At 35.5% G+C, this 23,246-nt stretch overlaps 1 protein-coding gene across 4 annotated transcripts in view; it reads right to left on the bottom strand.

Moving 5' to 3' along the window:
- IPO11 (importin 11) overlaps positions 1-23,246 on the bottom strand; it is a 193,646-nt gene that overhangs the window by 87,382 nt on the left and 83,018 nt on the right. For all 4 annotated transcript variants that reach the window (XM_040452231.1, XM_040452225.1, XM_040452244.1 and 1 more), the window contains exons 20-22: positions 20,378-20,491; positions 14,978-15,093; positions 5,818-5,894 (exon numbers count right to left, since the gene is read on the bottom strand). In XM_040452231.1, the coding sequence (XP_040308165.1) occupies positions 5,818-5,894; positions 14,978-15,093; positions 20,378-20,491 (307 nt within the window). The remainder of the gene's footprint in view (positions 1-5,817; positions 5,895-14,977; positions 15,094-20,377; positions 20,492-23,246) is intronic.

Consider the following 23,246-nt stretch of genomic DNA (forward strand, 5'->3'; position numbering starts at 1 on the left):
TTTAAAGTATAATGAATGTTATTCATTATATCCATGAGTTCCTACGGACACTCTGAAGAAAAATTACTGTCCAGTCTAATATCAAAAGGAGCTATGCTTTAAGGCGCCTGGGTGGCTCAGTCGGTTAAGCATCCAACTCTTGCTTTCAGCTCAGGTCACAATCTCATGGTTTGTGAGTTCGAGCCTCGCGTCAGGCTCTGTGCTCACCGTGTCAGAGCCGATTTCAGATCCTCCATCTCCCCCTTTCTAGCCCTCTCCCACTGCTCTTTCCCTCCCTCACTCTCAAAAATAAAGGTTAAAAAAGTTTTTTAATAAAAAAAAAAGAGCCATACTTCAACCATGCAAGAGATCGTATTTATTTTATTTGTTTTATTTTTATATATAGAGAGAGAGAGCACACCCGAGCAGGAAAGAGGAGCAAATGGAGAGAGAGAATCCCAAGCAGGGCTCAATCCCAAAACCTTGGGATTATGACCTGAGCTGAAATCAAGAGTTGGAAACTCAACCGACTGAGTCACCCAGGTGCCCTGTATTTACTTTCAGACCCTGTGAATAACTTAAATCAAATGCTATCAAGCAGGGGCTACTGCCCTCCCAGGAGATACATGGCAATGGCTGGAAACTCTGGTTGTTACAACTGTCTAGTGGAATGAGGTTAAGGAGGCAATTAAGCTTCCTACAATGCACACGACAGCACCTCAAAGCAAAAAATGACCTGACCCAAAATGTCAACAGTGTCCACACTGAAAACGCCTAACTTAGGTGGTCAAGTGTTTCTTTCATAGCTTGTGAATGAAATCAGAGGGCAAATCTCTGACCCATAGTATCTAATTGTACTATCCATGTATGATTTGTATCTATTAGTCTAATTATAATTTATACTCTGCAAATCCTTTTTTTTTTACCCCCTATTCTTTTGCTCCTGTAATCTGTACCTTCATGTTATGTTTTATTTATTTTCTTAAAGTCTCTGTAATAGGACAAAGAGAACAAATTATTGAATAATGTTTAAAAAATTGAGTAGAAAACTCTATTTAACCATACTACTTAAGGTTTATGTTTGGAAATGTGACTATCACAATTTCTTTTTATTTCAAGTTCTGATAATATATGAGGACTAAAATGTGTAATAGAGCCTACCTACATTATCATGAAGTTAGAGAGGGAAAAGTCCCTTCCAAATTAGAGGGCAAGTTACCAGCAGAAAAATTTGATGGGTCAAGGAACATTAGTTTGACATTTATGGTAACACGGACAAGAGCCAGTCAGATATGTATCTTGTAAGTAATGAGAATACTAAATAAGTTAACACTAAAAATAGATTTAAAGGATTTTAAAAACAAGCCTTTAGAACTACATTATCTGAATTACTTTTAATTATAGCCTCTGGTTCTACTTTAAATTCCTCTGATTCTACATATATTTAGGAAAAAGGATATAAAATGAATTTTAGTCCTGGATTTATTCACACTTAATTAACATATCTTAAAAACCATTAACTTAAACATCTAATAATAGTCAATATTGTTGGTTTTATGGATTTTAAACGACAATGAGAAAATTCCTGCCAATAGCTTTATTTCTACTTATAAAAATGTAATAGCTATCATATTGACTAAGTAACTTTTTAAAAATCACAGATATTGGAGTGCCTGGGTGCCTCAGTCAGTTGAGCGTCCAACTTTGGCTCAGGTCATGATCTCGCAGTTTGTGAGTTCGAACCCTGCATTGAGCTCTGTGCTGACAGCTCGGAGACTGGAGCCTGCTTCGGATTCTGTGTCTCCCTCTCTCTGCCCCTTCCCCGCTCATGCTCTGTCTCGCTCTGTCTCTCAAAGATGAATAAACGTTAAAAAAAATCATTGCCAGAACAATTTCCTTTAATATCTTAAAAAAAATTTTTTTTTCAATGTTTGTTTATTTTTGGGACAGAGAGAGACAGAGCATGAACGGGGGAGGGGCAGAGAGAGAGGGAGACACAGAATCAGAAACAGGCTCCAGGCTCTGAGCCATCAGCCCAGAGCCTGACGCGGGGCTCGAACTCACAGACCGCGAGATCGTGACCTGGCTGAAGTCGGACGCTTAACCGACTGCGCCACCCAGGCGCCCCAAAAAAAATTTTTTTAAATAAATAAAAATCACAGATATAAAAAGAATCTGTTTTCACTGATAAGCAAGTTTTCTTTTGATCTGTATTCTTAAATGATTAAAATTAATACTCTGGTTGGACTTCAAAGTAAATTTTAAACCTCATATAAAAGAATGTATACGCAAAATGCTGTATGTGGAAATTAGTTTTACAATACTCAAAAAAAAAAGTTAACACTGATGTCAAGGTTACTAAACGTGTAAACATGATTTCTTCATATTACCAAACCAAATATACATACCATAATACATAAAACAAATTACACATAATGTTTGCTTTCAAAGAGAAAAGCAGGGAATAAACTAATTCAAAAGCATCTATATCATCTATATTCACTGCTACTATCTGTAAAATACAGAATTTTTAAAACTTTTGAAAATTAAAAAAGTTTACATCAAATATCAGTATCACAGGGATGAAATCTCACTAGTTCTTTTTTAAACAATGTTTACTCATTTTCAGAGAGAGGGCATGCGTTTGTGGGGGAGGAACAGAGAGTGCATGTATGAGTACTCGTGGTGGGTGGGGGAGAGCAACAGACAGGGAGAGAAAGAGGGAGAGAAAGAGGGAGAGAAAGAGGGAGAGGTAGAGGGAGAGGGAGGGACAGAGAGACAGAGAGAGAGAGAGAGAGAGAGAGAGAGAGAATATCCCAAGAAGGCTCAGTGCTGTCAGCACTGAGCTCAAGGCAGGGCTTGATCTCACCAATAGTGAGATCATGATCTGAGCTGAAATCAAGAGTCAGATGCTTAACCGCCTAAGCCACCCAGGTGCTCTACAATTTCACTAGTTTTTGATCCATTTAAGTAACAAATCCTACAAAGGTTGGTTAGCTTTTCTTTTAAAATAACAGTAATATTAACAGTAACACATATAATTGCAAAATACTTAACTAATCTTTAGTATGTGCCAGAGAATGTTCTTAACACATAGAAGTCCTTACTGATTTGGAAAGACTATGCATCAACTACAAAGCTTTCTATGGTAAACTGTACCATCGTGTTTACCTAAATCTACACTCAAAATACTGTCATAAAATCACAGTAGGGTTAGTCAATGCTTTTATGTCTCTTTTTCCAGTGTACCAACCCTTCTCCTGCTATACTGTAAAGGTCAGGTATGCTGAATTTGGGGTCAAAGAACACATGTAAAGTGAAATCACTGTGACTATCCACTTTACCATGAACAGGAGTCAGCCATTTTTACTTAGGAAGATATCCATAAAGGAAAATTGTCTGAATCCTGTTCATGACAACGTTGATAATGGCTCCAGTTGAGGTTTCTATTCCTCGGTCAAATATAAAGAACTGTGGATTACCCAGAATGGCACTGTATGTGGTCTCCAAGTTAGGTAGAATAGAACTAAAAGGCCTCTGCCAGAGTTAAGGGAAATGAAAGGCTATTTCCCACTCTATTTCTCTGTAGTGTCTTAAAGACAGACACAACTTTTCTTACAAGACTAGCGATAAGTGGTCTATTGGCACAGTCTTCATCTTTGGGAATTTTTTCAACATTTTTATAAGGACACTTTATGATAAATGGCAAGTGGCTCTGTAATGGAAAACAATGGGTATTTTGGTATTATTTGAGATTTATATAAAGAACAGGATAACAGAAGATCTCAGAAAAAACACAAAGGACTAATTATATCATCTGCCCACTAATACCACCCAGCAAATGACATGTTTTCTAATCAGTTTTAATAGTGTTTTAATCCACATTTGTTGATACTTTCAAAAAGTTTATCTACTTTTCCAGTGCATCACTGTACCTCAATAATATTTCTGCCTCTAATAAAACTGCTCACTACAAATAAGTTCCCAGAAAAAAGTCTTCAGATATTGCCATAAATGCCCTCTCCTGACAATATTCAGTTAGTGTATACAAAGTTCCAACGAAGGAATTAAAGATGCTTGAAGAATACTATGAATGGAAAAAAATTTTTACATTTTATAAATAAATGATACTATTTTACAGACTGGAAAAGAATCAGAAAGGCGACTAAATAGCACCGTATACAATCCTTGTATTACTCCATGAGTTGATGTGGATGAAACTCGACTGTATTATGCTAACTGAAGTCAGTCAGTCAGAGAAAGACAAATATCCTATGATTTCACTCACATGTGGAATTTAAGAAAAAATACAGATGATATGTTTGGAAGGGAAGGAAAAATAAAATAAGATAAAAACAGAGAGGCAAACCCTAAAAGACTCTTAAATACAGAAAACTGAGGGTTGCTGGAGGGGAGATGGGTGGGCAGATGGTCTAGATGGGTGATGGGCATTAAGGTTGGCAGTTGTGACAAGCACCGAGTGTCATATGTAAGTGATGAATCACTAAATTCTACTTCTGAAACCAATACTACACCGAATGTTAACTAACCTGAATTTAAATGAAATCTTGGAAAGAAAAAAAAATGTGAATCTCCAATGATAAAATCCCTCACGAAGTAAAATCTCCATAAACAATTATTCATTTTTTCAATGTAAAATACTACATACTTGTGAATGGTAGTGATATCTAACAGAAAAGTATTTATTTCCTTGAGAATTATCATCATAATACATGTTTAGACTGAAAAACAAAACAACAATTAGATCTCATCCAAGGTGGCTGAAAGAAACTAAGGCCCCGTTCCTTGCAGAGTGTCCAGGTCCCCTATCCCATGTGCCACAAGTGATGCTCCAGGAACATCAAGCTTCAGGATAGGGTGCCTGGGTGCTCAGTTAGTTAAGCATCCAACTCTTGATTTGGACTCAGGTCATGATCTCACTCTTTGTAAGCTAGAGCCCCACGTCTGGCTCTGCACCGACAGCTCAGAGCCTGCTCAGGATTCTCTCTCTCCCTCTCATTCTGCCCCTCCCCTGCTCACATGCTCTCTCTCTCACAAAATAAACTTTAAAAGACAAAAAGAACACTAAGCTTCATGATGTCACATCTCTATACATAAGTAACACATCAACACACAATAAATATGATTTGCCAGTAGTTAACAGTCTTCACATTGTTGCTTCCTTAGGCTAAAAGAGAAACACGTATGGGAGCACCTGGGTGGCTCAGACAGTTAAGCATCCAACTCTTGGTTTCAGCTCAGGTCATGATCTCACAGTTCATGAGTTCAAGCCCCACACTGGGCTCTGTGCTGGAAGCTGGGAGCCTGCTTGAGATTCTCTTTCTCCCTGTCTCTGCCCTCCCCAACTCACACTGTCTCTCTCTCTCAAAATAAATTTAAAAATTAAAAAAAAGAAAAAAAATATGTACAGAGCTCATTTGTGATAGCGTAAATCTGATAGCATAAAATCACTTTGTAAAACAAACTGGATGAAACCACGGTATACAGAAGCAGTTTTATAATATTGTCTTTTAAATACTTTATAGAATCTGCTATGAAACACAGAAATTTTAACAAAGTTAAAACTAAACACAGAATTAGATTTCCAAGAAGACTTTTTTTAGTGATTTAGTAAATTTAGCGTTCACTCTTCACAAAGTAAAAATGGTTTTACAAAGTTATATACGAAAAAAAAATCCACAAACTATTAAAACACTATTAAACTTGTGAGTATCAGGGACTTGTGTAAAATGGAAGGTATAATTTAAAGTCACCCAATAAGGCCCCAAAGGAGGGCTGCATTCAAAAACAGTATTAAGTTTACATTTTAATACATACCAAGAAGGGGGGACATATTCTGAAATATGCGAAGCAACTCCGGTGTAACACATGGGCTGTTTTCCAAAGTCACTAACCTAGGAAGAAAAAACAAATAGCTGAATCTCTTTCTATAGCCATTAAGCTCTTAACAATACAGCTTACTAAAAAATTGTCCCATCTAAAGGAAGAAAGAAAAATGAACAATACAGCAAGTTACAAAAGTTATCTTTCTATATCAAATGAAAAAGTACACATCGCACATTATTATTTTCTATATACACAGCAAAAATAGTAAGGGAAGTAACTACATATTAAAATATTTACAACTACAAAATGTCTTTACAATAAAATTTTAATGATACAGCAAAAGCATGATTATTATGGAATGGTCAAGGAAACATAAAATTGTCTTGTTCTTTTTATATTGTTCTGTCACATGTAACTGATGTGCCCTTTCAACAAGACACTGGGCAATATGAAAGAATAAATCTATAAAAAATAAAATATATATGGGTTGTGGTTTATCACAGAAGTGTGCATTTGGTTTACCTCCTCACCCCTCACCCAAAGAAGTTAAAGGAGAAAAAAAAAACCATGATTGTCACAATAGTTGCAAGAAAGGAGTAGGAGGGGATCCTATTCAAAATCTAACATTCATTATAAAAACGCTTATCCTATTACAAACAGAAAGAAAATCCTTAATCTGGTAAGAGAGGACCTATCCAACACTCAAAGAAAACACACCTAATGATATGTTGAAGCCATTCTCTGGAAAAACAGAATCACATCTCAAACAATTTCTTCTATTACCTTGCCTGCCTTCCCATCTACTGAGTGTATATATAGATGGTTCCTCACATGATATGCCAACTAAGTTAATAAGACACAAGGGTGAGAGGAGAAAGTTAAATAGGCTTTATTTACAACAGGTGTGACAGACAGAAAAGAGACGCAGAAAGAATTCATAAAGTATTTTAACCACTAAGAGACTTCAACAAGGCTGCTGTAAATATCAATACACTGCATACAAAAATGAACTCAGTTTCTACACTCAAAACAAATAAAGATTTAAATAGATGTTGGGGCACCTGGGTGCCTTGGTTGAGTGTCCGACTCTTGCTTTCAGCTGGGGTCATGATCTCCCAGTTTTGTGAGTTTGAGCCCTCTGTCGGGCTCTGTGCTGGCAGCTCAGAGCCTGCTTGGGATTCTCTCTCTCCCTCTCTCTGACTCTCCCCCACTTGCAAGGTCTCTGTCTCTCTCAAATAAAGTAAAACTTAAAAACAAAATAAAATACTTAAATAGATGTTATTATAAGAAACACTAATACAAAAATCTAGCATCATAATGATGTCAATTCTCTCCCCCACTTACAATGTTTCTCTCTCAAATAAAACTTAGAAACAAAGTATTTAAACAGACGTTATTTTAAGAATCACTGATACGGGGCGCCTGGGTGGCGCAGTCAGTTAAGCGTCCGACTTCAGCCAGGTCACGATCTCGCGGTCCGGGAGTTCGAGCCCCGCGTCGGGCTCTGGGCTGATGGCTCAGAGCCTGGAGCCTGTTTCCGATTCTGTGTCTCCCTCTCTCTCTGCCCCTCCCCCGTTCATGCTCTGTCTCTCTCTGTCCCAAAAATAAATAAACGTTGAAAAAAAAAAAAAAAAGAATCACTGATACAAAAATCTAGCATCATAATGATGTCAATTCTCTCTAAACTGTTATAGAGAAACAATAAAACTTCAACCCTCCATAGACTTTCCCCTAGAAATTAGGAAAGTGGATTCTAAAATGATTTAGAAGGCAAATGACCAAAAATAAACAAGAAATTTATCAAGAAAAAAAAATATGGGGGGGGGACTTGCTTTATGACTCACTCTAAAACTAATGTATTTAATATCATAAAAAGAATACCACAAGAAACAGACCCACTCATTTAGGACAGAGGTGGTTCCTAGGTTAAGAAAGGTTGGAAAACTCAGGCATTGGTGGGAAGCTACTGGGCCTCTACCTCACACGAAATACAGAAATTAATTCCAGTATTTATACGAGAAATGTAAGTCTTTATTTTATGTTAGCAGTACATACTTATAGCTTTAGGTTTAAGAAAGACTACAGAAAAAGATGAATACGACTACATTAAAGTTAACAATTGCTCTATGTCAGAAGATGTCTCAAAATTGTCAAAATCTAAGTCACATGCTGGGAGAAGACTGTTTCTAATATATATAACTGAAAAGGGAACAGTATTCAAAGGAATATACAAAAGAGGTTAGGAAGAGAAAAACATATAGAACAAACGAACAAGCAATCCAGAGGATACAAAAATTCACAATAAACTTGACTATTAAAAGTATAAAAAGATATTGAACCCAACCAGTAATCAAATCACAGCCAAAATTACAAACGCAAATTATAAGCAAAACAAGGTACAATTTTACCCCTACCATATTACCAGGATTTTTCAGTCTGACCTAATAAATACTGGCAAAGCTATAAAAAAGTGAAAACTCTTGCACACTGCTGACAGGAAGAAGTTGGTATCAAGACTTGGAAAGTATTATTATCTGAACTAGTGAAATATGTCTATGTGCACACACCTATGACCTCATGAATAAGGTCTCATACATTTGCACACTTATTCATGTACAAAAATGTTCAAGTTGCATTATCTGAACATCCGACAAAACGGCATATGAGTAAATGAACTGTTACATTCACACCATTACATTCAGCAATATGGATGAATCTTAGAACAGAGAGCTAAAAAAATAAGTTAGAACACCTATTGTAAAATTTATATGAAGGTAAGATACATTGTGTAGAGTCACATACAAACGTGACTGTAAAAACAGCAAGCCACAAGAAAATAAACTAAGGAATGAAAACAAAAAATACTGGTACACCGGCTCATCCCTGCAATGAAAACAGGAGAATCCAACAAACATCCCACACCATGGGCTTCACAGACATTCTTACTCTCCCACAGCTTCACCAGGGTACAGAAAATGGATTTTCATTTTATGTAAGTTATAAATAATTACAAACAATATGACTTCCCTATTACTTTGTATCTATGAATTATTTCACAAATCTTAAATGTTAAAATTAGGAAGAAGGGGGACATAGAAGAAAGCAGCCACCCACAAAATGAAGTACGGGCCACACACACAAGCAGTGGTAGCTTTAGATACTTTGATCAACAAGAAGAGGATTTGATTCCATGATTACATTTCTCAAGAATACAATGAAAGAAAAGATTTTTAAAATTCTTTCCTATTCCCCTTTAATTTTTTTTTTCAACGTTTATTTTTGGGACAGAGAGAGACAGAGCATGAACGGGCGAGGGGCAGAGAGAGAGGGAGACACAGAATCGGAAACAGGCTCCAGGCTCTGAGCCATCAGCCCAGAGCCCGACGCGGGGCTCGAACTCACGGACCGCGAGATCGTGACCTGGCTGAAGTCGGACGCTTAACCGACTGCGCCACCCAGGCGCCCCTCCTATTCCCTTTTAAAATAAAAATGAAACCGAAAGAAAAACCATAATCCAGTCATGATATTTCAGTGAGAAAACAATTGATGGGCATCTTCTAAATCTCAGAATACTTTTGAAGCTCTGTCACTGGGCCCTAATTAAGACTCCATGTGACTCTTTCCCTCCCACTGTCATTATCTTAGTAAAAAGAGCATTCAGGTCATTGTCACTCTCACTACCTACCTATGCTAGCTTCCCAAATACAAGCCATACTATTTTAAAAAGGAAGAAATCTTGGGGCGCCTAGGTGGCTCAGTTGGTTGAGCGTACAATTCTTGGTTTTGGCTCAAGTCATGATCTCACGGTTTGTGGGTTACAGCCCCATGTGGAGCGTGCTTGGGATTCTCTCTTTCTCCCTCTCTCTCTGGCTATCCCCCACTCATACTCTCTCAAAATAAATAAACTTAAAAACAAAAAGGCAAAAAAATCTTGCAGAGTTTAAAGTACTTAAAAGTACTATGACATGGCAACCACTCCAGATTAAACAAGTGAATGCTTAGAAAGGAAAGAAAGAGAAACAAAGTCAAGGCACTAATGGAAAGTTAAGGGACAAGTTATGCTGATGAATAATTAGACAAAGTTGTATATACCAACATCTTTAGCTAGAGAAATGTAAATTTTAATGTTACCCCTCTAAATAAAATACAGAAAACAAAGAGCATGAAGTAAAAACACAGGCATAGCAATTCAACAAATAAATATAAGAGCATGAAAATTCTTTTGAGGCAAAGCCTCTCTGGTTAAGTGAAATACAAAATATAAAAATTTTCTCTGTATAGGAGATACAATTAAAGTTCTAATAGAAAAGCTAAAATGTAAAAGTTGAACAAAAAAAGTTAAGTCAAATCTAAACAAAATAAACCATATAACAATATTAGTATCAAATAAAATTTAAATGCAAAAGAATTAAAAGGTGAAAAATTAATCAATACATACATATATCAAATGACACTTCATGATAATATTTTAAATTTTAAATACTGTGTTTTATTTGTTAAATTCTTTAAAACAATATAGAAAAATACCAAAACTCTGTGCTGTAAATAATAATTTTATTTCTAGCATTCAAGTATAAAAAGAAATAGAAATAAAAAGGGACACTGACACAAAGCAAACTAAATAGATATTTTAATTAATCACTGTCAAGATTAAGACGTGAACCACTGATTTGAACTATACAACCTATTAGAAAGAATAGATATATATAAATTCTGCATCTTTAATATCATCACTATTTGAGACTGTTACAAAAAGAGAGCCTTGAGTCATTAAAATTCTTATTAACTTTTTAAAAATTGTACAAGTGACAGGTTGTATTTACAATGCAATAAATCCAGGCCTGAATCATGTACTTTAATATCAGCAAAAAATAAATGAGGTTGCGTCAAAGAAGACATTAAAAAACTCTAATGCCACTACCAAAATAACAAGACTTAAGGGAAATAGGCCATTACAATGGAAGGCAAATTCATAGCTTTAAATGTTTTAGCACTTAAGAAAAGGTAATGAAGTAACTATTTTTTTATAGCTTTAAAAAAATACACCCAGTTAAGGGTAGGAAGTAGAAAATACGAAGCAGAAGTAAAGTAACAAAGGGCAGAAACAGAGAACTCATAAAATGCAACATGTAGTTCTTTCATATTAATAAAAAAAAAATCTCTAATATACTTTTTTTTTTACATCTCCAACTTTTATTGGCAAAGAGAGTAGCCATTTTCATAACAAAGCCTATCAGAAACATCCACCAGCTTTGCCCAATGTATTTTCATTACATTCAGAGTATGCAATACCTGATGCATACTCTATTCTAGTTGGTAAGGCATGTGTTGAACCTCATTATGGTACTGGGCCCAAAGCACAGAATGTTTCTCTTGGTTACCTTTTAATTATCTTGCCAGTTACCTTTTAATTATGAATCCGTACTAGCATATAAAGTGCTGCTTCTACATATTTGCCTGACTAATAAATGTACTTTAAAAGAGATAATAAATATACTTTAAAAAGAGATAAATCAAAAATAAGACTACAAGTAACAGAGATAAAGCACATGCTTGTATGTTTTTTTTTTTATTACTATCTTAAGGGAGGAAGTAACAAAATTAACAGACATGGAAAATCAAAACTAAAGTATGTACAAACTAACAACTAAGAAACAACCTGAAAATATCACCAAACTGTGAATAACTTCCCAGCCACTGCCATGAGTCCATTTCCAGTTCCCTTTTCTACTCAATTTTCAAATCATCCAAAGAATAGTTACCATATCACAGAGATCATTCCAGTATGGAAAAAAACACATTTTTTAAAATAGTGAATTGGTAAAACACACATAACACTGATATGAAATCAGACAGTATCACAAAATATGGACAAGAGATCTTAAGAGTTCAGGAAAAAAAAAATCTGATAAAATACCATAGAACAATAGAAAAGACTTGTATAACGTATCAAAAGTAGAATTCACCCTAGCAAGAAAAGTTTATCTCAGAAGTCAGCTCTTTAAAAAGAGATTTTGAGGTTTTAAGATTCTAATCTCCTGAGTAGATGGCAAAAGGCAGTCATATCAGTTGTTGTTGTTGTTGTTGTTATTGTTGTTGTTTTTAATGATGAAGACCATATTACATTTAATGGCATATAGCCCACGCTTATTGTGGACCAGTATCCATTACCTGATCCTACTTCTTTAACAAAGAACAAAACAAAAACAAAAAAACTATTAATGCAAGGTTTGTTCAAATTCTATTTAAAAATATTTTATAGTAATAGGTTTATATTAGTAAAGAAGATCAAAAATTATTGAGCCAAATCTCAGAATATTAAGTCAAATGACAAAAACAAACTTTAAGTAGAAAAAGAGGAAATGATAAATATAAGACCAGAAACTAACAAATAGGTAACAAAAATACAACAAAGAGAAAGCCAAAGGGTGGTTCTTTGAGAAGACTAGTAACACTGGCAAATCTCTAGCAAGCTGCATCAAGGGGGATGGGGGGAGGGGAACATGGGGGGAAAAAACACATAATCACTCTAAAAACTTTTCCTTTGTGTATGGGACCTCAAATATCTCCTACTACTAATTATCCCCTAGTAAGTTCAAATTCCCATTCTCCAAGATAACTATTTAAATCTTTCTTCTCCACAAATCCCTCTATCTTCTATGTACTTCCACTTCAGCCAATATTAAAGTGATGACTATGCTTCATATTTGAGAAAACAGAATCTATTAGACCCAACACTTTCCTATCACATCCCACTATAATACAAAAATCCATCTTCCTGCCTCCAGTTAAAATGGATGAAGTATCACTGATGTTACTTAAAACCAAAATAAACAAACAGCTACATATGCTAAATCACATCCCTTCTTGCCTCCAATTATGTCGTTCTCTGGAGCCTCATCCATCCCTCTAGACTCTGCATTCCCCACACCAGCCAACTGCTGCCCTATTTCGACATTCCTCTTCATTGTCAAGTGCTCCCAATGTTGCCAAGGCTCACAGTCTGTAATTAATTTCAATTCTAGTCAGTTCTTACTACTTTACTGAAACCCTTGCTATCATCTCCATGTGGCCAAATTCACTTTTTTGTACGATTCTACCTAGAATAATCAGCAACATATGACGTAGCTGACCACCCTTTCAGGAAATATTCTTTCTTGGCTTGGTTTTCCTCCTCTTATCAACAGACAGCTCTACTCTGTCACCCTTGACGGCGCCCCTCATGTGACCTCACGAATGCCTTAAGTTCCTTGGGATTCTGCTAGGAGCAGAATGTTCCACATCTGCCCTTCCTTCTTAGGCAACTTTACAGACTCTCATATGCAAAGAGCTAACCATTTAACACACATTATCTCATCCTCACAACCATGTGGGGTAGGAATTATACTTCCTAATTTTACAGATTAAGAAAGTGAGGCTCACAGATGATTACATACCTCATGCAGTGGCATAATTGGGACTGGCACCTATATCTGATTCTAAAAATGAGTTCTAACTCAGTATACTCTAATTTAAAGAATCTAAGCTATTAAGCATTTGAGCTAAAAAAAAAAAAAAAGAAACAAAAAGAGAGAGAGAGAGCGAAAAGAAAGAAAAAAGGTATTCTAACAATTTCATTTTGTTTACATACAACTAAAGGCTAAGAAAACAAGAGATAACAACAGAGCAATGTACATTTATTACTGCCTGTTCATGTAATCCTTAAAAAATTTATATACTTTTAATAAACACATTAATATGCTAAGTCTATAATACTGTTAAGTATCGGAGTCTATCTCTTTACTATAAGTAATACTTTTAATTTTTCTAATAGTCAACATCATATATTGTCTACATATTTATAGAAAAGTATGTGTCTGACACTAGTCAGAGACTAGTGTCTTAACTTGTAATCTAGAGTAAGCGTTGGACAGCTAGAGTTCATGGGTCAAATTCAACCCACACTCAATTTCTATAAATGATGTTTTACTGCAACACAACCATTTTACATATTGTCTGTGACCACTCTCGTGCTAAAACAGCAGAGGTCAATAGTCAAGAGATCACACAGCCTGGAAAGCCTAAAATATCTACTATCTGCCCCTTTACAGAAAAAATTTACCAACATCTGATCTCGAGTAATCCATCCTGTACAAACAAAAATACATGAATATATATTTTCAACACATGCTAATTTACAATAAAACCACCCAAAGTCATTTAGGTTCCAACAATACAACCTAGAAAATATGAGAAAGTTTACTTGTAAATCGAGTATCTACCTAACATTTTAAAATCATTCATGTAGTATTCTGCTACAGATCATTAATTTGTAATTTGCACCAAAGACAGTTTCTAAAAAATAAAAAAAAATGTTCATTCCTAAACATCTAAGAAAAACTAAGGCAGGAAGGAAAGGAAGGAGAGAAGGAAGAAAAAAGGAAACCAGAAATGTTCATTTTTTCCATGCTTAATTTCTGTGATTTTCTTTTTTAATTCCAATAGTCAGTTTATATATGACAACGTTGGAGCCTTTCCTGTATTATAATTGACCTGCAGAAATTTGCTGTCATCAGTAAGATAAGCTTAGTAAAGCTGAAGGATTTTCTAGCACAGTTCCCTACACAGTGGGCAGTCAATAAAGGTCTGCAGCAGTGAGCTGCCTCAGAAACAGAGTTTTTCGTTTTTAACTTTTAACACGACACACTACTCACTTGGCAAAATAATTAGTCAAGACCAAGAAGCCTCAGCATTTCGGGCTGAGATATATTATCTGAATATGTAACAGGTGAAGTAGCAAGAGGCTGAAAAATGACTCAACATCCCCCAAAACATCTCATTTAACAGGCTGCAAGTTTTAAGTCATTTTTAGTTTTGAAGTTTTATGGAACTCTCCCCATTTTACATTTCAAATTCCAAAGGTTAAAGGCAGCTGAGTCGTTACTGAAATTTCCCCTTTCAACTTTGACTACTATGAGCCTATACTGAGCGACAGCTGCCAAGAAGAGATGGAACTATGATGTTACCCAATTCAGGGAAATTGTTTTATGTTTCTGTTTTTAAATACTGGGTTTTTAAGGCCTGTTACATGACCTCTGCTTTATTGGCATGAGAGTAGGGAAGGCCAGGAAAAAAAAAAAAAAAATCCAGGGAATCAAATTTTTCCTCTTACCATAATTCTAAACCATCTTCCAGAAGATAAACATGTGGAGGCTGGGAAACATCTGTACTCAGTTGGATAACTGGGAGCAGGAAAGGGTACAGGTTCTTGCTGTCTGCTCCTAATCCCTGAGGGAAGTATAAATAAAACTTAACGTAAGACACTCTAAGATCCCACCCCCACCAAAAAATAACCTATCGTATAAAAATGTCCTAAAATAAGCTGATAAAAAATAAATCCATCAGATTTTCTGGGATGGTCCAAACTATAAGCACTACTAAAACAAGGTTAGTTCTGTTTACAATTGAACAGCAAGTAGCAAAAAAATACTATTCAATTGCCCAGGGGTAGTAGAATCATATACACCAATGGTATAAACATCTGTTTTAAGAGGTTCCATATGTATCTTCCCCTCTGACTACTAAAGTGGTACTAACACTGCTATATTAAATTCCATAAATTATCTCACCTAAGTAATCTAAAATGAACCCAATCAAAATGTTCATTAGTAAGATAATTGCATCATAGTACATTCATATTCCAGAATAGTGACTAGCCAATGAAAAAGTATTAGGCATGGAATAAAAACAATCTCAAAAATAATTACAAACTGGATTTAAAAGATGAAGAAGTGTGTATATAATAACTGCAAAAACCCAAGAATTTTTAAACACACCTACCACATGCAAAGAGATACACACATAAAAATGTTTCTTTGGAGTATACAGAAAAAATTAACACGAATTAAATACAGGAACGGGGAAAGGATGCTGAAAGAATGTAAAAATTATTTTTTTCTTAAGCTTTGTTTTAAAAAAATGCACAAAACTTTTTTAATGAACAATTTTTGCTAATATTTTTAATGACCCAAAAAATGGAGGAAGAAGAGGGGGGTTTATCTAAAATTCTAGTTTACCTAATTATTGTTTTATGGAGATTGACTCAGTGTATCACACTAAGTCCAAGCACTCTGAAAGGAAACATAAAGGATAAGAAGCCAATTTTTAATCCATAATAATCTCTGTAATCTGACTAACACAGAAAGGAAACCAATAAATATCAAACATCTCCTCATTTAGGAAGTAATTCAAATATCAATAGCTAAACAAAATCTATTAAGCAAAACAAAATCTGTATGTATACATCTTCTGTTAAGCAAAACAAAATCTTTATGTATACATCTTCTGATGCCATATATATACTGAGTTCAATCTTTATTAGTGGGACAAATACCTAAATGGAAATGCATAAAGCTTATCCTTAAGTAAGTTTGGTTCTTTCTAAAACTAAAAATCAGTTGAAAGACCTTATTAAAGATCTTTTTAAAGGAAGATAGTTATTAAAATGTCACACTTAATAAAGTAGTACACTGTGTCTTAAAATGAAGTTCAATTTCACTCTCTGTAGTTCAATCTTTAATACAACAACAAAAGAAAAGGAACATTAAGATAAACTAGTCAAGTTCGTTTTGATTATTAAGCAGACTTAAAATTTCCTAGAAAAATTAAAATCTATCTACTTACTTAGTGCACATCCCAAGAAGCATGAGATGCTAGCTTTCGCAAAACTAAAGCCTCTGCTAAACATGTAAGACTCTCGGTCAAATCCTGAAGACATTTACCTTTGTAGTCTAATGGCCTGAAGAATGTGTGCAATCCCAGATATACAACTTTAAATAAATGTGAACATTCTCTCGGCCCACAGTCATAACTGCAAGACATTGTCTACAACATTATGAAAAAATCACAGTAACACTTTTTCTACAACAGTATGAAAGCTCAAAATTAAATTCATTAGTTATTAAAATGATCAGAAATCCTTCAAGAGGCAGAAATCTTATTGTATAATAATTACATAACACAGAAGGGAAAATGAGGTGAAGGGTACTCTGCACTATCTTTGCAACAGTCAGTGAATTTATAAGGTTATTATTATTTTTTAGGTTAAGGGAAAAAAAGAATAAAACCCCCTAAATATTGGCATTTCACAGGATAACGTATTGGACTGCCTTCTCCTGTGTCATGTGCATGCGGAAAATGTCCCAAAATATTATCTCCAAACACAGATCTCTGAACTCCAGACACTGAATAAGTACAGGACATCATCACCCAGAAGTCATCTCAAACTCTTAAGGTGACCACTGAACCAATTCACTGTCTTCCTAAAAAAAAGCTCCTGTCCGGCCTTTCCAAACTCAAGTGACCTGTACGACTACCTATTTAGTGGTAAACAGTCTCACATCCTCCTCCTAGTTCCTGTTCCTACTCACCCCACATCTCAACAATCCTTTATTCTACTATTTTTCAAATCTTTCCCCTTCTTTCCATGCATTTTACTTCAGATCTGCATCATCTATTTTCATGGTTAACAGAAAACGTACCAACCACTTTCCCTGACCTTAGTTTTACTCCATTCCAAACCCTGTCTCCACTGGCACCCTGATTACCTTACTAAAATAAAAATGTTAATACTTCTTGCTCTGAACTTGAAGAGATGTTCTTGTGGCCTTCCTGACCAGGCCCCTATAACCATGTTCTGTACTATGCTCCGGCCACACCATACAACTCAGTATTATCAATCACAATGTTAAAATCTGGAGGAAGCAGACAGATTTAACGCATGCATTTACTACTCTTCTCTGCCAGGATCCACTTAAAGAATATAGGAGGATGTGTTTAAAAGATCCATAACCATAAATACAAAGATAACGTAAGAAAAGATAAGGACTGAAAAGACAAGCAGTAACTTAGCAAACTTGGAAAACCAAGCTCAAAGCCAGCTGTAAGAAAAGGTCAAGAAGCAACTTGATTTACATCACAGAAACTCCAAAAGACACAGGAACTGGTAGCACCAGGTACTTTGGGAAGAGTGACGTTCAAGGTCAGGTATTAAAACTAAGAGGGCCTCTAGAGTTTTACAAAGCAGCATGATGCCAATATCTCATCCAAGTCCACAAACAAGTGGTCCCGTTTGATTCTCTGATAACGTAAAACAAATTATCTCAAGACAAGGAGATACCCGGTAATGAAAAGCAGGGATACATTAAAAAAAAGGGAGATGTAACACGCAAGAGACAGGAAAATGAAAGATCTTTTACTAAGAAAAGACATCAAAAACAAGGATGGTTCCCCTACAAAACTACCCAGCTAGATTATACCCACAAGGAAAAATGCGCAATTTACTACTGTAAATGTAAGTTCCCCATACATTTTCTACTCTCTCCATTAGCGTTTTTGTTTTTTTTGTTTGTTTTTTTAAGTAGGCTTCTGGTCCAGCCTGGAGCCCAATGCAGGGCATGAACTCATGACCCGGAGATCAAGACCTGAGCTGAGATCAAGAGTCAGACACTTAACCAACTGAGCCACACAGGAACCCCCCAATTAGCTTTTTAGTGCCCTAAATTTATGTTGACAAAATGTTGATGATTCTTGAAGTTGGGTGATAGTTACCTAAAGACTGATTATATTGTTCTTCCTTTTGTGTATGCTTCAAATTTTTCACAACTTAAAAAATAATAACAAAAGCAGGCAATCAAGGATCAAGAGATGATCTCTTCAATCAGAGACTACTAGTCTGGGTTCTCAGAGCTTAAAAAATGAAAACAAAAACATACAAATAAACTATTATCTCCCTCTCAAATCTGAAAAGCCCAAAGATGGCAGTGTTTTCTATAAAGTGAACCTTAACAGTAACCCTTAGTATAATTTTCTCAAATGACTGAAAAACACATTTTAAGCTATAGTCTCAACTTTATATTAAACGTCGTATGCTTTCTCCAAGAAGGCGATGAGCACTTGGCTGGAACCCTGCACCTCTGGCCTAAACAAATACAGAGGGCAAAAGGGTCACAAAGGAAGGAAAAGGCCCTATCCTCTCCAAACATTCCGAGCAGGTTACTGTGGCTTCCTCAGACTTCCTGAGGTAATCCTACCTAAGGAGACAGAGAAGCTGGGTTTTTTCACACCTCCCTCACAAAACTCTCAAAAGGAGTCTAATAAGAACACATTTTGGCAAAGATGTAACACAAAAGAGGTGGGATCACAGTTTGTTCTGTTATTTCTGAGGGCAATCTCAGGACAGTCAGTAACCTTCTCCTAACCTTTGTACCCTTTTCTATAAAAGGGACATAATCTTCGCAAGAGATCACAACAATTAAATAGTAGATAAGAAGAGATGCTACATGAGACATTAAAAAGAAGGTGTTTTACAGGAATTTTGTATCACTATTCATTTATTTGAAACTGCCTTAGGTAGGATTTTTTAACTATAAAACTTGTCCGTAAGGTTTACTGAAAGAAAAAAAATTGCATTTCAAAAAAAGGATGTCTGAGAAAGGTTTTTTAAAAACTCGTGTTCACGTGTTTTTCCCTCCCCTATTTTTAACTTATTCAAAAAATGGAGAGTGGTAACTATCAACTTAGAGCTCTCTCCATTGGACAATCTATCACAATTTGGGACAAGGCCAGTAAAACTCAGTTGAGCATACCTGGATGCAGATATTAGATTTGGCATTAAAATCTTACCTTTCTGTCCTCTCGCCGTCAGACTGTAAGTCACTGTAATAGTTCAAATGACAACTACAGCCTGTTCATCACTCTCTGAAATCTGAGATTCTTCTCTACCTGCTGCACAACCCTGACACCTCAAAGTCACGAGGACGAAAACCATATTCACTCCTTCCCTCAAAAGTAACTCACCTGATTGTCTACCTTCTCAATTTATGAAAAAGTAAAATTTTGATGTTAGATCACAAAAAAAGGGTGAAAATGAAGAGCAAATTTATACAGAAAAGCTCTGGATACCAAGCAAAGTGCATGGAAAGTATAACAGACTGAACAAATCATGAGTCTATCACCATGAGAGACCACTTCATCTAATGAATGAAACGTCTTTAAAAAGGAGAGAGTATTTCCTACATGTCAAAAAATGTCCAAAGCCAACACACAAAAGTAGTTTTTAAAACTGTTTAAGATAATTCATGAAAAAGACATAACTGGGAGGCCTTTCACTACCATTAAAATAAAGCACATGAAAACAATGAAAAATTTGTAAAAAGAAAAAAAAAAAGCAAAAACCCAGAATCTTAAGCACAGAGAACTGGTGATGGCCAGAGGGGAGGTGAGGGAGAGGATCGGTGAAATATAAAAAAGGGATTAACGGGTACAAAACTCCATTTATATAATAAATAGGCCTCAGAGATGAGAAGTACAGCACAGGGAATACAGTCAATAATACTCTAATAACATTGTATGGTGACAAGGGGCATCTACATCCCTTGTGGTGAACACTGAGTAACGTACAGGACAGTCCGATCAACTGTTGTACAGATGGAGCTAACAGAACACTGTATGTTAATCAGACTTCAATAAAAAAAAGAAATATACTAAATTCAGAAACTGGAAAGTAACTTACCTGAACAAGATGAATAAGTGTTGTCAGAATAGCACATCTCAACATATTGTGTTCTTCGCTCTGCTTCCAAAGAAGAGGCAAATACTGTACCAAACATCCTACATACGGTCGTATCTATCACAACAGAAGGAAGGGAAGCAAAAGGACTGTATTAGGAAAGAAGGCAATTTCCTTCAAGACACAATGACAGAACATTAAGTCCCAGGAAGGAAATATTTAATATTTTCTAGACGAAATATATTATGTATGTATCTTTTTAAAAATAAATCAGAGACATAAAGCTCTACGGTTATTATTTTTCAAGAATTTAAAATAAGTACCAAATTTACTGCATGAAATAAAATTTAGGAAAGCAACATAATGTAACCAGTTATCGAGAATTTAACAGAAAACGTTATTATACCCTAGTTCTTTTTTAATAAAACAGCTTACCTAACTGGAAATTACACTGTTTTAAAAAGTCAGCATTTACTCATACATTCAACAATTATCTGATGGCATCCTCCAGTAACAGGCCCTGAGGACAAGGCACCAGAAAGAAAAGAATGTAAAGGTACACTTACAAACCCTTACAACGAAAAAAGATAAGTATAATGATAAAGGTGTACAGGAGGTATAATGAAAACACAGAAGAAAATCCTTTAAAAAAAATTTTTTTTAATGTTTATTTATTTTTGAGAGAGAGAAAGAGACAAAAATCAGAGTGTCAGTGAGCAGGGCAGGGGCAAAGAGAGAGGGAGACACAGAGTGTGAAGCAGGCTCCAGGCTCTGAGCTGTGAGTACAGAGCCTGATTCGGGGCTCAAACTCACAAACCATGAGATCATGATCTGAGCTGAAGTCAGACGCTTAACTGACTGAGCCACCCAGGCATCCCAAGAAAATCCTTCTTAAAAGATATGATTCTTAAAACCACATGGATTAAGCTAACCAGTTTTAAAAATTAAAAATAAAAATATTTCTTTAAAAATAAGCCCTGAGAGACAGCACAGCTTGACAGTGAGTTTCTTAAAAAATAAAAGGGATCTACACTGAAGCTGGACCGCGCTCCAATGTCTCGGTTGCTTTATGGTCATTGTATTGGGAATTGCTCTGATGAAGAGTAGGCTTCATGACAAACAGAAATACTAGACCTTCACAACTTCAGCAATAGCTATTTCAATCCCACGTATTAAAACTAAAAATTACTCCCAGAAAAATGAGATTCCCATTTTTGCTTACAAAATGCCACACACTAAACAGGGAGCAAAAAAGGTGTAGAATCTGTTGCCCTTGAGGATGCGAGGAAGGTTACAAAAGACAAGTTAAGTATTTGCCCAAATATTTAAGCAAAATAAAACTGAAAAAATATTACAAGCCTATTTATTATATATCACCTTATCTTCAAATTTTTAATTACACTATTATTTATCGAGCACTTAATCTTGCTAAGTGTTCTTTATCTCAGAGATCACTCCAATTAGCTTATAAAACAGACCAACTAGTATGTAAAAACACAGGTTTTAAAGTACCTAGCTCATTCATACTTAACTGAAAACAATGTATAACAGCATGTTCTACTGACATGGAAAATAAACCAATTTTGGTTTTAATATTCAAGTGAGAACACTTTCCAAGGAGGGGCACAAAGGGAGTACATTCGAAAGTCAGAAAATATTTACATCCCAAACGTAGCTGTACACTGGAATTGATGATATTCTAAATTTAAATTATTGCTTCAAAGATGAATTTCAATAAGCACCCAGAGTTACTGTTGCAAAAGATAGCCCCCCAAAACAAGGGTGCAGAGCGGGAGATCAAAAAACAGTGAGGGGGCGCCTGGGTGGCTCAGTAGGTTAGGCATCCCACTCTTGATTTCAGCTCAGGCATGATCTCACAATTTATCCCATGTTCTGGGCACTGACAGCACAGAACCTGCTTGGGATTCTCTCGCTGTTCCCGCGGGGGAGCGGGGGCCGAGTCGCGGTCGGTCTCAAAATAAATAAAATAAATAAACCTTAAGAAAAGAGAGGGAGAACATGAGAGCCAAATATGTTCCCTGAGGCTGAAAGGGAGGAGGTTAAAAAGTATGCTATTGGGAAAACTGAGAAAATCTTATATGGACTTGATATTAGATAACAATATTACATTAATATAAGTTTCCCGAGTCTAACCATGGTTATGTTAAGAAGAGAAGTCTAATATTCTGGGACAAAGTGCCATGATGCTTGAAACTAAAGTTCAAAGAGTTTAACAACAAGAATTTGTATATGCACACAGATTAAAAAAAGAGAAAATTCAGTAAAAATTAAAACCTGAAAGAACTAGGTGAAGGATATATGGGTGTGGATGTCTTGTAACTTTTCTGTACATTCAAAATATTTCAATGAAAAGACTTAAGGAAAAATATTGCTCATATACAATCCTGAAAATGATTACCATCTATGGGCTATTTTGGTAGGCCAATATCAATTATTTGGTCAACACCTAAAAAATCACATGGAATTAGCAATGTTTACTAGACACTGGGCTAAATAACAACCCTATAAAACATTAAACTATCAGCTTAACACAAATGACATGAAAAAGTACACCAAATACACTCATCTTTTGGCACCTATACTCAAAAAGAAAAGAAAATAGAATATGAGTTAAGTCATCATCATATACAGGGAGGTATCCACTTTCCTTCATAACACATTACTGAAAATCAAGTATGTGACAGCCTAAGAAATGTTCTAAGAAGGTTTTCCATACATGGGGACTTTAAAAAGTAAGTACCAATGACACGTCTTTTAGATATAATTTTCATAAAATATTTAATATTTCACACAGGCCCTTTAATTTTGTTCTTTTTCTTGAGAAATGCAGAAGTTCAAAGACTATCTGCCT

Source organism: Herpailurus yagouaroundi, unplaced genomic scaffold, assembly GCF_014898765.1.
Source record: "Herpailurus yagouaroundi ecotype Mexico unplaced genomic scaffold, PumYag 29, whole genome shotgun sequence".
Taxonomy (NCBI): Eukaryota; Metazoa; Chordata; class Mammalia; order Carnivora; family Felidae; genus Herpailurus; species Herpailurus yagouaroundi.